Source organism: Toxotes jaculatrix, chromosome 19 (genome assembly GCF_017976425.1).
Source record: "Toxotes jaculatrix isolate fToxJac2 chromosome 19, fToxJac2.pri, whole genome shotgun sequence".
Taxonomy (NCBI): Eukaryota; Metazoa; Chordata; class Actinopteri; family Toxotidae; genus Toxotes; species Toxotes jaculatrix.
The window spans coordinates 11,847,818-11,865,015 of NC_054412.1; the positions used below are offsets into that span (position 1 = coordinate 11,847,818).

A 17,198-nucleotide genomic window follows, 5' to 3' on the forward strand; every position below is an offset into this window, starting at 1 on the left:
AAGTATGGAGCTCAAGAAAATAAAGAAATAAATAAAAATTGTTGCACAGGCCAGAAAAACCCAGTATGAGCTGGGCTCTGATGCTGCTCTGAGACTGTGCAGAATGGCTACGATGTCCTGCTGTTGCTGCGATATCCAACAAGTAGCACCGAGCTGTCCTCTAGATGACTACTGTAGAAAGGGAGGGGGGACTGTGCCCATACAGAAAGCTTAAAATATCTCTCAGAGACACCTGGACACCCTGCAGAGGAGCATCAGGAGAGTTATAACTTAGAAAACTATGCAACAGACCACATTCTGTGATAAACCTAATGGGGTGATAAGTGAAACATGATCCATTTCAAAACATTATTTTAACACAGAAGTCTGCTGTGATAAAGACAGTCATATAATTAATGCATAGCCAACTGATAAACAGTCATGGAAGTTGAAACCTGTTTTGTTTTCTCCTCTGTTCAGAGGTATTTATGCTCGGAGCACTGAATAAAATAAGAGAGTGAGATTGACAAACAGCATGAAAAGAAGAGCATGAGAGACAGAGAAAAAGACACACACACACACACACACGCACACAATCACTGTCCAACACTCTACTGGGCTATACTGGCACCAAACTCTCCACATGGGCTGAGCCATCTGTCATTGGCAGGCCCCATGCAGCTGTGAAGGCGAACAGCAGAGAACACCATCCCCGTTACACCGCTTCCAACAACTCTGAATTATTAACTAATCTTCAGTCGCACTATGGGGGCTGCTTCAAAACCAGAGAGCACATTTGACTGTTCTGGATGAGAGGTGCATGACAATTAAGAGTACGAGCAGCCTATTTTGTCTGACATGGACACTGTGCTTTTAATACTTAAAGCAATTCAAATAATAAATGTAATGCGTTTTCTGCCCTGAGCCTGAAGGTTAACCACTTTTTAGGAATGGTTCTTTAATGCACTATTGATCCATGAAAGGAAAAATTCCTCTCCTTGCTTTCTCCTCTCCACAGGAGGTCAGAGGTCAGGTTTAGCTACAGAGCAACACAAAGGATATTCCAGTATTTTGCTCAAGAATACTAAGAGTTGCAGAGTTGTCAGCAGCCAATTGACAATTCTTGCAATTGACAATACTTGCAAATAAAACCAACACTCTCTACATAGGTCTATAAGACTTTTAGCACAGTATCGTGCATGTGGCAAATTAGTTTATTAAGACTCTTTCACAGGGGTCTCAGTTCAAAACAAGTCCACTGGAAACATAAGCTAGCTACCTAGCTATCTGCAGCTCATAAAATCTGCTAGCGATAGTCATCGTTTCAGGCGAAAAAAAATGATTGTCAACTAGAAAGGACAAGTCTGCTTTTGTTTACTTCTGTGGGAAATTGGAGACCCATCATTTCAAAATGACTGCAAATTCTGAGTGTTAAATCTGCCACCATTACCATACATATACCGCATTAGAATGGAAAGCCTGACAGGGATAGCACCATGGTTGGTGGGGATTAGCAAAGGGTCACTTTTAGAATTTAAATATATTTAACTTTCATCAGTTTCAGTAATATTTTAAGTGTAGTTTGGCAACACAGCACCTCCTGGTCAAAAGCTTTATTGCATGGTTGCCTTCTTGAAAATGTCACAGCACTACAAAGCTCAAGTGCTACAGTCCATGTTGTGTCTTCACCAGGCTACACACATGAATTATTTAAGAGCTTCATGTTGATGCTGCAGGGTTTCCAATATATTATCCCCCTAAAAGAGGAGCGCTTAAATTTTTAATAAATCCTGTGAGTCTACAGAGGGACTGGGACTGATAAGAGTGACAGGAACAAGTGGAGGGAGGCTAATTGGATTTTAGCATGTTGACAAAAATACTGAGGAGCACTAAGAAGTGCTATTTTGGAGGCCAGTGTATATGTGTGCATCTGTGATTTGTACAAGTGTGTGTTTGTGAGAATGTGTGCATGAAGGTGGTCCAACTACATAGAGCACAAAACAAGATTAGGGAGGACATGAAGGTGCACTGATGACGTCTGCATCTTTATTAAACTGATGCCTGGCAACACTTTCACACCAGGGCTTTTGCTGTAAGTGCACTAACTCCATTAAGTTCACACAAAAGCCTCACAGCTGGGACACAGGCATTAAAGGAATCAGTGCATTACAATGAAGCCACACAGAGATTTGATGACATTTTGATGCACCGGGCCTCAAGTGTATTCACATAAAGTTATAATACTACTGCCCTGAGAATAATGCAAAATATTCAACACTCTGTTGAACAAATAACTGACAACAGTAGCATTTCACACTAGCTGAGCTGACTTGAGGAAGTGTTGTTGTAGTATAATAGGTACCATGTGCTCTGCACGCCTTCAGCTACACGCAGTGATCACCAGCTGTCTCTTTGAGCTCCACGCTCAGTAATTTAATTTGCACTCAGAAGTCAAAAAACGTACCCGGGTGAATTCTGCTTTGAATACCTACGCTGACGGTTAATTAATAACACAAATAAGAGAATGCAGATATGCACACAGGCACAATATACCAAGAGAGGGCATATGCACAGGTTTGCAGGGGTCCAAACACACACACACACATACACAATGTCTGAAAGATACCATCATCTGAGTTAATAGCAAAAACTGTTGGAATCTGTTTTTACTCCAGAGTCAAATTAACAAAAGCATTTCCTATTTTCAACTTCCCTACAGGTCAGAAAGTACATCATCCTTCCTTTGGAGGTTTCACACATTATCTTGGTTTAAAGCCAATGCAATGAGTACAACACCAATATATGAGGAAGGAAACCCTCTTGCTGATGCCTTACTGTTTTACTCATCTGACAGAACTTTGAATCTAGGACACCACCTTGACAGGGAAAATAGGCCGCACATTCAGGGAAGATGGTGGGCTGGGATAGTGCGTGTGTGCGTGCGTGCATGTGAGTGTGAGTGTGAGTGTGAGTGTGTGTGTGTGTGTGTGTGAGTGTGGTGGGGAGGTAACTGGATTCCTGATTCTGCCTTGAGGGGGAACCAAGAAAAGCCAAGTCCTTCCTTTCAAGCTGTCGCTCTTCTTGCTGTTTTCTTAATCCTAATCTTCAGCTCACCTCTCTCACCTGCTGTATCTACATTTCTTCTGGCTCTGATTGTACCCACAGAATAAAAAGAACAGCTCAGTGGGTACCTCTCAATCAGAGCTACAACATAAGCTATGTTGACACCATCAACAATAACAAAGACAGCCTATGTTGCTAAGCAACCACAGGCTCCATCGCTAACAACCCAGCAGCAGCGGGGAGGTGGTACCTGCAAATTACATTACTGAACACCTTGGCCAGGCATCAAAAGAAGTGTACAAACCACATAATGTGGAATTATGCTGCACTGGAGCAGCTCATATGACTCCCACCTCTGGACCTGAATATTACACATCTCGTGGGTCCAAATACAAAACCTCATGTTATGCTATTTTAAAATATTAACACCCCAACTTTGACTTCCTTCCTTTCACTGACCTCACACAGACATAAACCTCACATAACAGGAATGCTTGCAAACAATTAAAAACGTCCATCACAATTACCAAAAGCCAAAGGTGATGTCTTCATATTGCTTGTTTTGCCCAACCAACACTCTAAAATTCAAGGATTTTCAAATTATTATCACATAGAACTAAGAAGAAGAGCAGCAAAATCCCAACAAATCAAGCTGGAAAAATTATTTTAAATAGTAATTGAATACTAAAATAGTTGCTAATTATTTTGGCTCTTGTATGTAACATGGGAAAGGGTAAAATAAGCTGCTTCAGTTAAACAAGTTGTTTCAGTTTGTTTGTGCGCTCGTCTTTTTGGCAGGAATCTAGTAATGAATACACACACTGACAAAGGCCCTGTGCCAAACTGCATTGGTTAAATACTGTAAAAAGCAACCATCGCCAATAAGTCACCTAATGTTGCCAAGTTGTAGTTTTTTTTAGCATTGAATAGACAGAAATAGAATGCATTTTCATACACTGGGTTTTACTGCTGTCCCTTATTTGACTGCATTGGTTTTTTCCATGGTGTATTCTTCTACATCACTTGTATCAAACTGATAGAAATTAAATGTTCTTTTTCTTTGGAAGAAAAGCAGAAAGCAAAAATCCTTTGAAAACATAATGGAATTTGGTTTATAATGTGTGGTGTTTCTCTTGTTCTTTTATTTTGATCACCAACTCCAGGCACCTTTTCATTTGCCACTTCATCACAGTTTTTTAATTACAACATTCTTGAGAGCTTTGCAAAAGCTTTTTTTCATGGAGAGATTTGATTGAACTCACATTTTAATGTGATGTTTTTCATTTTCTCCTCACAAAAACTGTCAGAAAAAAGACAAATGTAAGCAGAAACCAATAAAAGCCTTGATTCAATCCTTGAGGACCATAAAGGGATTTAATTGTGCTTCTGTCTACTCTTTTTTTCTTATTTTAGCACAGTGGAGTCATCAAGCTTCTGTACCATTTTGTTTAAGCTTTTATTTCATTTTATTTTCATTTACACTGACAGGGAAAATATCTCTAGAGTAAAATAATTTAGTTTCAGGAATCATGTATTTACCCTGGAGGTCCTCGAATGAGTCAGTGCTGGTGTGGATCTTTCTACATAATCCCCTTTTCACCAAAACCCCTCATTAATTGCTTTCACTTCAAACAACCAATATGCTGTTAATCATAACAATGATGTGAGTTACCTAGCATATGCATCGCTGAACAAATAGAGCTACAGCAGTGTGGAAAGCTGTTTAGGTAAGAATATGAGAATATGAGGGAAGAAATTTCTTGAGTGAGTGACATTATGTGGCTTTGCAATCTTACGCTGCTAAAACATACGCTGATAAATGCTTTAAAGGATGCCACTCAATATCAATCATTTTTACATTAAAAAATTCAGCATTCAAATGGCACGTGTGCCTGGAAGCCTGAAAGATACAACACATGCGATAAGCGAGTATTAAAAATGATAAACAAAAGCACAATCAGACTTGATAGAAGATTTTCCTATAATGTTCTGAATGCTAATTTCCTTTGACTGCAGTTATTATGCAAAACATAGGCCTTAACCTTCCCATCAGGAACTGTCCTCCAAAGGCTCCGTGACTCATTAATTAGAAAGGATCAAACTGACGGCCTCACATAATGTACAGCGGTAAAACAGCCTTATCTTCTCTACTCTAGGAAGCATGTTTTGTCCTCAGAAATGTCCAGAGAATGAAATGGGATTAGCACTGGGGTGAATTTGCGGGTAGGCATTATTACATGTTTCAAATTAAAAGTCAACACAGACATTTGAATGACTTCCTGCACTCTATTTATAGCTGGCACCCCACAGTGAAAATTGTACTAATATTTGTTGTGCAGACAGTGACAGTTAGGATGCGGTTGGTATGGTGCTGTGCAGATGGATTGAGCTAGATAAGCAGACAAAGAAAATATTTTTTTAACAAACCACATGGAATAATTCCAAGATGCAGAGTCCACAATGTAGAGTGGCACCAGAATAACTGAAAACGGTTATTTATTGTACTCTAGTAACTGTATATTTCCCAGGAACACTGAGGTAAAACAATGCTTTATGAGGTGATAATATGTCAGTGTTTTGTTTACAGTTTGTTGCGCTGCCCCCAAGCTTCTCTTAATCATGACAATGGCACATCCCCCAACCTTCACCAGTTTCACCAAACCTTAGCCATGGACGTGGCAGATCAGAAAAGAGCTTGTATGAGTACTTTTTGGAGCAGTCATATGGGTCTTTTGAGAGGGCACTCACAACCTATTTAGCTGTTTAGCTATAAGGACTTGTGGTCCATCTTCTCTTAAATAAGGCTTTGTGTAAAGCCATTTAAATTCTCATTTACCTGCTTTGCTATGTGCTAATTGATCAAACAAAACATGGCAAGAGGAGAGACTGTTCACTGTTTACAACTTCCTGACAGTTATAGTTTATCATTGAGTAAAGGGCATTAGATATACAGAGGTAACTTGCACAGTAAATGTCCATTGAAAGATCATTTTTATTAAGTGACTCAGCAGCTACTGTTTGTCTATGCCTGACATGCGGCCTGCTGCTGTCTATAAAACTATTATTTCTGAGATTTCAGATAGGTCTGAAGCACCAAGGGCAATTTTTCTACCCACATGACCTGAATGCATATTTCATCCTACAGTTAATATTTCAACATTTTTAAAGCTGTTTCTATATTCAGAACCTGGAATTTATGTGACTGGACCAAAAGTCGTTCAGTATGAGGAAATCAAGGAACACACCAATATTATGAGGTACAGCCAAGTCCAATAGAAAAAGAGTAAACATTTCCAGAATCATGCCAAGATACCATAACCACATTAACAATGCAGACACTTCCATACTGAAAGAAATCTTTCCTCACGGCAATTTATTCATTAAGCATAACTGCTCAGCACCGTGGAAGGTTTGTTTTCATTAGCAATTCAAACAGGGCATGATTTTCTCTTTTCTGATACTGATCTTTTCCCCCTGGAGCCTGCTGGCTCCCATTTCAACAGCTTCATCAACTATAAATAGCTCCTTCAAAAGAAATCCATTCATGAAATAACAGGTTTATATTTAATATTTTGTTTTCTATTCAAGGATAAAGCCGTGACTTGTTGGAGAAAAATGATAAAAAGAAAAAAAAAAAGAGGTTTCCCAAACCCCATCTCAAGCTGAGTGCTAGGAAAACAAGACTTTGCTTGAGCAATCATTAGCTTCCCCATCCATTATCACACCAAAGAAAAACAAGTCACCTTCGAGAGCTGCTAATCTCATTTGAGACAGTGCATCTCTGTGCCCTGTTAACAGATGAGGGCTTCCCACAGGAATCCCCTCTAATGCGGTAGAGCACTTTAGACCCTTCCAAGTGAGTGATGGATGCTGGTCTGACACAGCTGGATACTTCGGCTCAGGTCTCATGTCTCTGGAGCATCAGGAAAATTAAGGGGGCAATCGATGTGAGTGCTGAAGCTCTGCTTTAACAGTGCGGAAATGACTCATTCACACTAAATTATACATATTTTCTTGGTATATTTTTGCCTTTACTTGATTTCAGAATGTAAGATAAAAGCTCTTGAGCTGGATTTGGCTTCAGAAGGTTGCAGGTAGTGAGGGCGGCACAATGAAGTCAGTAACAAAAATCTGCCTCACATCATGGCAAATGGCAAACTATATGATGAAAATTGTTCTTTCTATAACAATGGCAGTAGCTATATAAATTGCTGCATTGTTAAGTCTACTTCCACTTTATTATAATGCATCTCCAGCTTTACTACAAAGAGCACTGTGCTTTGCTACCTGATCTTTGATGGATGTTTAATTACAGCATCTTTTTAGGAGAACATAATGACTGACTTTCACAGGAGGTTGCACTGCTTTTCTTCAGCCCTGTGTACTGTCTGCATTCTTCCTCTCAAGCTGCATACTGGACCAACAAGCTCCAGAAGTAACACAGGACAACCATTACACTACCTAAGAGGCCGTACCCAGGGATCTGATGGTCCAAAAAAACTTAGAGCTTCTCCCATGAGGCTTTTTGCAGCAGGACAGTAAGAGAACATGGTTTCGAAAGGGTTTTATGAATAAATCAAACTGAATGTGAGGGAGACAAAATTAGGATTTGGAAAAGTGAAAAGGTGGAAATTCGGCGCTTGTATTCATGGCATGAACTCAACCACAAGGCACCTAAAAGTCATTTTTCTGTAAAATAGATGTAAATAACTCCAGACAAAAATTACAAACAAAACAAATTCAAACTTAATTATCACAACTAGAGAGTAGAAGGCACTTTTCTTACATTATCACACTTGTTTTTAAAGTTGATCATGAGCATCTGGCTTCATAATTACTAAGATGATCAAAGGAATCAAAATCTCGTCATTGATCTCTGCTGGTTTGAACACTAACAGCTCATCTCAATAAAAATAACATGTCTTATGAGACAACGACCCTGCTGGTATTTTTAGTGCTTTGTTCCAAGTATAACAGTATGCACACTGTGTTTCTATATAGCAATGAGCTACTGAAGTTTTCCATTTTCATTCTGACAGTATCAGGTTATTTTTAGGAGTGGGTTCCTTGGCTCTTGGTGCTTGGTGAGTTCAGATAGGGAAATGACGTGTCAGAAATGGTGAGGGGAGTTTGAATTTTTCAGAGGAACAGAGCAGGGAGATGGGATTTAGCTCTCCAGTGGAGGAACAGGCTCAGCTGATTCGCTTACACACTCACACACACACACACACAAAAAGACACCTAGTGAGGAATCTGCAGTACTTAATCTCTCTCTCACACACACAGGGTAACAGTTGAAAACATGCTCAAAAGCAGTCTTACACCGGAGTGACAGCATATCCCATTTCACAGGCAGCTGTCATGGACATCAAACAGAAAGAGGACTCAGATGTTAGGACTTCAATGTACATACTAAACGGGAAGCTGGGTCATGTGCATTTGTGTGTATCTACATGTGTGTGTGTTGCTACAGTAGCATGAACATGCAACTCTCCCAAGATAGGGACTCTCAGTTTCCTTGTGTTGCATAATTCACTACACTTCAGGCCAGGGAACATTGTTGGTGCTAAAACCACTCCAGAGAGACTGCACAGAACAGCATAATAATGAGCTCAGAGACTAAAACTGTGGTTTGATTACACATGTAAGTATTTAAGGAGGTGAAACAGGGCACGGGGCATGTATTGTCTGCGTTACATTGTAGGTGTGAAGAGTGCCCTCAGCTCTGTTATTGTTAAACTGCGAGACAGGGATACAAAAGTAAGCTTAGATAACCTAGAAGGCTTTTAAAAAAACAACATACGAGTTACCAAACATAACCATTCATTTACATCTTATTTTATACATATATATATATATACTGTGGGTCATGACAAAATGTTGTACACTTGCCATAACACAACTCTCAAGAGTCTGACAAAGAAAATCAATATAGAATATGTTGTGGAGGAGTTTTTAATAACATGAGGCGAAGGCTTTGAAAATCAATATTTGTGAAGCGCAACAGTGAAGAAAATATACTCGCTCTTCAAACGTAACAAGTGCAGGACAGCATGTGAAAAAGTGGGAAAATACGACATTGGCGTCATGAAAAATTGGATTTAATATATGAACGTTGAGTTGTAATTGAGTTACTGCAGGATAGTTCTCAGCTTCATATACAAGAAATTCAATGTAAAAGTTAACTGTTTCTCCCAGAGGGAAAGTAGCACTTTAAGTAGCACTTGCTGTAACCTTCCCCAGAAAATGAAAAATTGGTTTTAAAAGATTAAACCAAACCCCCGGCACATACTTTAAGTACGTACTGTCACAGCAGCACAAACTCCTTTGTTTTGACTACTGAGAAAGACAAAATCTCCACTGTTCATTGTATCTTCAGCTTAAATGTCCTCTGTTATCCTTAAACCACCAGGAAGAATTAAGGTGAATCTCCTTGGCACAGCTGGGATTTTACGGCATTAATACAGAAATGATAGTTGTGGAATAAAGGACAGATGGGCTCCTGCTAAGCATTAAACCCAGACCTACGATAGCAACACAATGAGGCTTTATTAAATTTCCAAATACTCACAGCAACTGCAGGATTAAAACACAAGACGACAAGTGTGACAAGGGGAGCAGTTAGCATGGTGAGGCACTCGTCAACCCAGTGTGAGGCTGAACAGCATTGTTCACACCTGTCCAAACAAACCTGCTGGAAAGCATGTTTGGTGTGACAATATCCTAAATCCATTTAATACTCTTATCTCCTCTGAACTGAGGGAAATGCAGCCAAAACAATTGCAGTATTTGTGACCTGAACTGGATTCACGAGAGGATGACGGAAAACAAACATTAGTTAAACAGATAATAGACCGACAACGGACAGAGTGGTACTCATTTTCTCAGCACAAAATATAAGCTAAGACCAAGAAGAAGCAAGAGTTTACAGTCATGCTGGTGGGTTTGTGAGGCTGTCAGTATAATGTTTAACATGCTCACCATCTTGGTTGTGGCACTAAGCCCAAGGGGATCACAAAAATTATTACAATTCATCCTGAGAGGGACATGAACGTCTAAACCAAATGAAATAGTGGTGAGGGGATCACCAGAGTGAGTAGGATTCATCCCCCGAGAAAAATGAATGTCTATACATAACAATCTCTCCGGGAGTTGTTGAAATATTTCTGTCTGAACAAAAGTGGTGGGATGAGCAACAGATGCACACTGCCGTCCCTAGAGCTTTGCTGCAAGGCCAAAAAGGACACAAGTCACACACACAGGGCGCAAAATAACAGCAATGTTTCCAAGTGAAAACTGTATTCAAATCTAATGTTAGACACACAAAAAACTGTAAAATTGTTCATAAAGTTTCACAGAAATGAAACTAAGTGGGGGAAAAAGAAGAGGCGAGTAAGAAGCAAAAATAAAGTCTGTGCAGAGCTGTCACTGATGTAGCTGTGCTTTTGACAATAATCCAACTAATCAGATTCTTGAGGGGGATTTAGCTCATGTAGCTCTCTTCGGACCAAAGTGGAATAAGTCAAAAGGCAATGCACTCACACAAAATCCCCTCAGTTATTATTCAGAAATCTTTTTTTTTTTTCAGAAGGGAAAACTACAATGTTTGTTACATCTAGTGAAGAAAAATCCTCTAATACAGTGTCTCAACATGTTAACGTTGCTCCTCTACTCTAGAGATGACTACAGAAAGCAAAATGGACCAAATCCCGATTATCTCATGATAACTGTGAGCTTTTTGAGTCATAAATTCAAAGACCCCTGAAGGATAGGAGATAAGTTTAAATAACTTAAATTCATCAATCCGATGCAAGCAATATCTCACAACTTTGGCAACCGCTGATCTCTGAAATAAGAAATCCATCAGGCAGGTTACTTTCCTCAAAGCACGCTCCATGAAAACTCATTAGCTGTACTTTATCATCTAATCTATCCTCAGTCTGCGACTGGTGAGACTGATGAGGCTGTGACGATGAATTTTGCAGAGTATAGATGGGCAATCTGCTCAGTTAAATCATCACCTGATGTACTGACTATAAGAGCACATATTGGTTTAACAGACCTTCTAAATGAGTGTAAATTCTCTGTGGATCCCAGTGGATGTAAGATGCAATAACAGAGTGTTGCTTCCTTGAGCTTTACTGATAAATGGTGGATCGACAGGATATGGGGAAAAAGTAAAGAAATGGTGCCTGTAACTGATGCCTGAGCCATTTTAAAACACAGACATTAATGTGTGAGAGTACACAGACAGATTGGCTGATGCGAGAACCGATAAACTCACCTGTGCCCCCCTGTAACTGCTTTTTGTTCTTGTTTTCTTCTGTTTGTCTCTTCTTGGTAAATTGTATTTTTAGTGTGTGTGTTTAAGTGTAAACAGGGCACTGCAGTAAAAGGTCATGTACCTTATGCTAATACAACCTTTCCTGTAGATGTCGTGTTAAATAATCTGAAGGCCTCGCCGCTGAAAGCACTGCATTAACGCAATGTAAAGGTAATGCAAACTTGTAATGCCAGTAAACCCAGAGGAAACTGAGACAGTGTTGCTGCTGATTATTTTAACAGTCATTTTTAGGACATTGAGCCCCACAAATAAAGTTCCATTCACCTCCTTTGTATTAGAGAGGCGACAGAACTCACAGAAATGCACATCTTACAAGCCGGACAAATGCAAGCAAAGCAATCTGCATAGTTAGATGCCATTAGGGCTGAATGGGAAAAATAAACGTCCTTGTGAAAAGACTCTGGAAATGGGTTTTCCATGCTACATAGACAGATCAAATCTGGTGCTCAATATCAGAGCTGTAATGGTAAATCAAAACACAAATACAAATGCTCCATCAGTCCCCAATTATCAACTCCTCATCTTATATATGACATTCAAAGCACGGGAATCCCCCGTAATTTGCTGCACACATTAATCCCAAGCGCTCATCTCTCTCTTTGACATTTCTTCCATCATTATCCTGTACATTCCCACCATTCCTTCTGCTCTCCCACCTCCTCCTCACTGGTATGTCTGCGACTCATGGGTTCCTGAGTCTTAACGAGCCACTGAGAGATAATTGCTCCTCGAGGGGCAGTGCTAACTGACACCACTGCCTCCTGTATGTCATTCAGTCAAGCCCCTGTCGGCTTTAATAGAACCGTGGGCTCTACTCACTGCCAGACTTCCCAACCGGTCTAACCTAATGACTGCTGAGTCCACTAATTTCAGATCAAGTTCTTCACTGGGCTGCAAAGCACCGAAATGCAAACTGCATATTCTTTTCCTCAGAGCAACAATGTGTATTCAAGGACTAAATGGAGCTTGTTATTTTCAGTTTTTTTTTTCTTTGATACTGACAGAAGCAAGATCTGGTATATTCCTCACAAAGAGAACTAAAACAACAAAAAACAATCCTAAACCCAAGGTCACAGTCTTACTGGATAGAACTCGGTCTGTCCCAAAGCTACACAAATTTAAATTGATGCCGACTTTAACAGCATAGACGTCCTTGGTGCCAAGGGCAAATGTGTGTGACTTCTGAGATACAGAAAGGTCTGTACTGCTTCTATGTGACGTGATCCAAAGGGATGGCTCGTACTCGGGGCACATGCTGTGTCCTCTTCCGTCCTGCCAGTGGCTTTGACCTCAACAGATGACAGCGGACGGCCACAAGCGGCCATGGGGAAGTGCTGTACATGTCAGTTTTCTGCTGGCTAAAGGACTGAAGACTGGCCACAGTCGGTGCCCAGAAATAGCTCATTTCATCTTAGTAAGGTAGAAAATTTAATTATTCTGCCTGTTTTTTTTTTTTTTAACTTGAGAAAACCGTGCCTCTTTATATGTCTAGTATAACTTTATAAAGTAACCCATCATCTTGGATTTTTACTTATTTATCATCCCGGCTGTGTGTCCCATCCTGAGGTTGTAGAAAAACAGAAGAAGAGATTTGGTTGCACTAAAATGCTATCACAGGCACTAGTGGATTAGTCGCACTGCCAGTAGAATACTGTATTCAAAGCGCACATCAGGAATGCCACAGCCTTGGTGACAGTAAACTACCTCTGAACCTAACCTAATATGGCATATCAATACTGTTCACTTGGTTAGATTTAAATTTTGGGGACAATTATTATCTTGTTAAAAAAATAAAATGAGATCCTCATACACAGAGGCATGTGTATCCATAGCAAACATCATGGAAATCCAGGATTATTCTTAAGTCCTTTTCAGACATGAAATATGGAACATTACTGGTTTCATCTACCTGTTAAAAAGACAGCTTTTGGTTATTAAAACACAGGTGGCCATTACATAAATGTTTGTTAATACTTTATTCAGACTCAACAGGAGCCTTATGAAAAGAGCCACAGTGTTTGCACAGAGAGCAGTGACACTGCAGGAAATTAATCTCCCATAGGCTTCATCAGGAATGCAAAAGAAAAGTTATTTTGCCACTGAAGCCTCAAATTATGACCATTGTGAGTGTGAGGGACACCCACGCCCTGTTCTCAAAGAGAGTTTCTGATAAATATTAGATAGCACTTTTTCTTTTTTGCCCATTTCATAATGTCCCACAGTACCCAGGCATAGAATGACAATAGGGTAAGTTGGGACTCATTTAACATCTATTTGCTCTGCATTCACATGGTGTATGCTCTGCATAAACATGGCGTGTGCAAAGCATTTTGCCTCATATTCATAACGTCTCCCATGCTGTTCGCAGGAATGGAAATCAAAAATTTACGAAGGGCGTGCTGGTCTGATTATTACTGAATACCCTGCTATTCCTGCTCCACACTGAATCATATCTAGATGATATCTGATCTGACATGGGAACAGCCTCCTAAACAACTTTAAATTGGCTCATATACAATGTTTCCCAGCTTATTAACCCACTTTTATCTTCTCTGTGCACACAATGTGATAATTAAGCAATGGATTCATTACACTGCTCTTAATAGGGCAAACAAGACATGTAATCATTATGCATTTTATCATACACTGCTCCAGCCTTTATATGAATTTAACAGCATTCACTTTTACTGTGTTGAATGTGTTACAGAAATGCTACTTGGTCCAATCCAGTAAGATTGCATCGTGACTTTTATATAGAAGTGGCTCAGGTGTTCATTCAGACATTAGACCAATGTGTGAAATTGCTATTAATGTAATAAGATGCATGTTTGGAAGGGTCATTAACCAAAGTGTTGGTCAAGGGGAAAGTTCAGCCTTACAGTGCTGTTAGCAGAAAGGTCAAGGAGTAACCAAATTCATTGTGTCGGCATGTTGAATTAAAGTTATCCCCGTGTGCTGTTGAGTAGCGCTGCCCCTTAAAAATGCAACACCCAAGTCATCCTCCAATTGTCCTGTCTCATTTAAAACAAATCACTACTGCTAATGCTTTAGTACTGATAGTTTGGCATATTTAACACACGACCTTTCTACAGAAACTCCAATTCCATAGTTTCAATTTATTGTGATATTGATTTTCTGTAATATGAGCAAGCCTCTACATAATCTCACTATCAAACGACTTGGCAAGACACAGTTAATGTACAGAATTTGTCCATAAATTAAACGTAGACTGTCATTAACTGTGGTTATTTAACTAAGGTGACTTTACATCCACATTTTGTATGCAGTTTCCTCCAGTCAGTAGACAGGACACAAATAATTCATCACCTTTTTTCCAACTTTAATCACACCTAATTTGTGTGAAGACACCAAGCAGCTGCAATGTTGCCTTATTTGCATTCCAACAGTCATCTCTGATGCATCGCCACATGCTGGCATAAGGATGCTGTCCTCTCTCCAAATTGCCTGCTAAGTAGCTTCTGGACATCAGCAGTCACCCTGTCTGTCTGTACTGTTTGTGACTGCTGTGTTCACATTTTTCCAGCCTGATTCCTCTGGTGGCTCTCACACACAAACTGCCTCTGTCATCAGGCGCTGAAATCCGTCTGGATTCTGCTCCGACGGTATCATTTGGCTTTTTCTTCCCTCTCTTTCTGACGCCAACAACAATAAGAGAAACAAAAGCACAATGCAGAGGCTCCTGCTAACAATGCAGCACAGACAGTGTCTTTCCAGATAACATGTTGATGGTTTGCTTGTCAGCCTTTGCCATCATAAAGTCGCCATGGAAATAATGGAGAAATTGTCATGTTGGCGGGGCTGAGGAAAATAATAACAACTCCTATTCATCAGTGTTTGCGCAGAAATCAAGATCAGAAGTTTTAGCCCAGCATCCATCATCAGTCATCATCCCAAAACCATTCAGGACAACCTGTCACACACACTTAACACTGACATCTTGTGCTCAAATTGAGACTTATTAAAGCCCTAATCCAACGACAAAACTTGTAAGTCCCACAGACTTCTGCTCAATTCTCAATATTCAATAATTTATGTAGAACATTTCCTAGACAGACAAGAAGAAACCAAACACATCTTCCTGGCTGTGAAATTAATCAGTCACGTTTAATGAAAGCTGGCAGGGCTGATTATTCACTAAGCAGGAATTCAGGATGAGGCAAAAGCAGCATGCTAGCATTTATGGCAGTGAGAAGCTTACAGGCGATGTAGCTGCAGGGAGGGAGCGTTCAAGACAACACTTCACACATCAATGAGACAGCAGAGCTGCAGGCGGCAAAGCAGCTCCTCACTCTCTGTCTGACACTGATGTTGTGACACGGTTTGTTGCTCTGACCCTTCACTCAGCACCCACAACTGGCTGTACTTCACACTGTAGCAGCCCAGGAGCAATGTCCCATATTTTGTGTAATATTTTCTTAATAGTTTGAAAAACTAACGGCAAATAGTACAGTGTATTCAAGTACTGTATATCACTGAATGTTGTTTAGTTGTGATTTTATCTATCTATAGAGTTTTCCATAGATTAAAAACACTCAAAAAGGCTTAAGTTTACTTTAATAAGAGCATGTATCATGAATTTCCTTGAGTGTACTGCCAAACAATGCATATGTATAGGATTTTCTTCAAAGAGGCACAGTATCATAACGCAAACTACCTTAGGAAGAAGTGACAAACCTAACAAAAATTATCCCATGAGGTATTCAGTGCTGGGTATGAAATAAAATGAAATTATCCTGCTTAGGTATACTAATATGATGAAATTTTAGTATAGCATTTAATATTAGGTCTGTAACAAATTATTATTTTCATTAACAATTAACCTATGCATTTATTTTATTGATTAGTCAGTTAATCATTTACTCTATGAAATGTCAAAATAGAAAAATGCCCATCTTAAGTACTAAGATTGCAAAGTGATCTTCAAATGTCTCGTTTTGTCTGACTAACGATCTATGAACCACAGACATTCATTTCAAACCTATATATAGACCATGAAAACGGTTAATCGACTTTTAAAAACATTTGCCAATCGTTTCTTCATGGATCGACTACTCGACCATCTGACTAACTTCTAGCATCAGTTCGAGTTAGCTAGCTTTAATTTGTGATATTGGCTCGTAAACTGAGACTTAACAACATAATAAAACAGCTTGTAACTGTACAGCTTTGGACACTACAGCACATCCAGTACATCAGTGTTAACTGGCAACAAGACAAACAAAAGCTCCCCGGTAATAAAACAACCGACCGCTAGCTTACTACAGCCACAGGCACACGCTGTCCTCCTCGCTCCCTCTCTGGCAGATAATACTACCTTTGCTTCGTCGCCAAAAAAAAAAAAAGAAAAAAAAAATCTTTTTACAACATCGTACCAAATCCAAACATTTGAACACACACACATTGTGTCACTCACTTTCGTGCTTTGAAGTTCCCCATGTGTGCCGCGGAACTCCGGGGCTCTTGATGATCGCTCTGCCGGCGGATTTCAGGGCATCCATACCGAGGTGTGTCTGCTCTCCCGGCAGGTGGATTTCCCCACTCTCCCGACCACAGGGAGGTAAATACAGCAGGCTGAGCTCGACGGCGTATGCGCCAAAGAGAAGAAGAGAAAAAGCGAAAGAGAGGGAGGGAGGGGGGGCGAAGAGAGAGCCCGCTGATATAAGTTAACACCCTCTGTTTCTCCTTTTTCCTTCCCCACTGATCAGGCGAGCAGCTGATAGTGAGCACATGTGCCCACTGCACCGTTTCCAAAGTTAAGGGCGTGTCCTTCTAACCTTGGTGAGCTGAGAAG

At 40.0% G+C, this 17,198-nt stretch overlaps 1 protein-coding gene across 3 annotated transcripts in view; it reads right to left on the minus strand.

Moving 5' to 3' along the window:
- si:dkey-71h2.2 (low density lipoprotein receptor adapter protein 1) overlaps positions 1–17,046 on the minus strand; it is a 103,840-nt gene extending 86,794 nt beyond the window's left edge. For all 3 annotated transcript variants that reach the window (XR_005896435.1, XM_041063834.1, XM_041063835.1), the window contains exon 1: positions 16,821–17,046. Coding sequence is in view for 2 of the 3 variants with exons in the window: in XM_041063834.1 (XP_040919768.1) it covers positions 16,821–16,905 (85 nt within the window). In the remaining variant the exon portion in view is untranslated. The remainder of the gene's footprint in view (positions 1–16,820) is intronic.
- Positions 17,047–17,198: the final 152 nt, after the last annotated feature.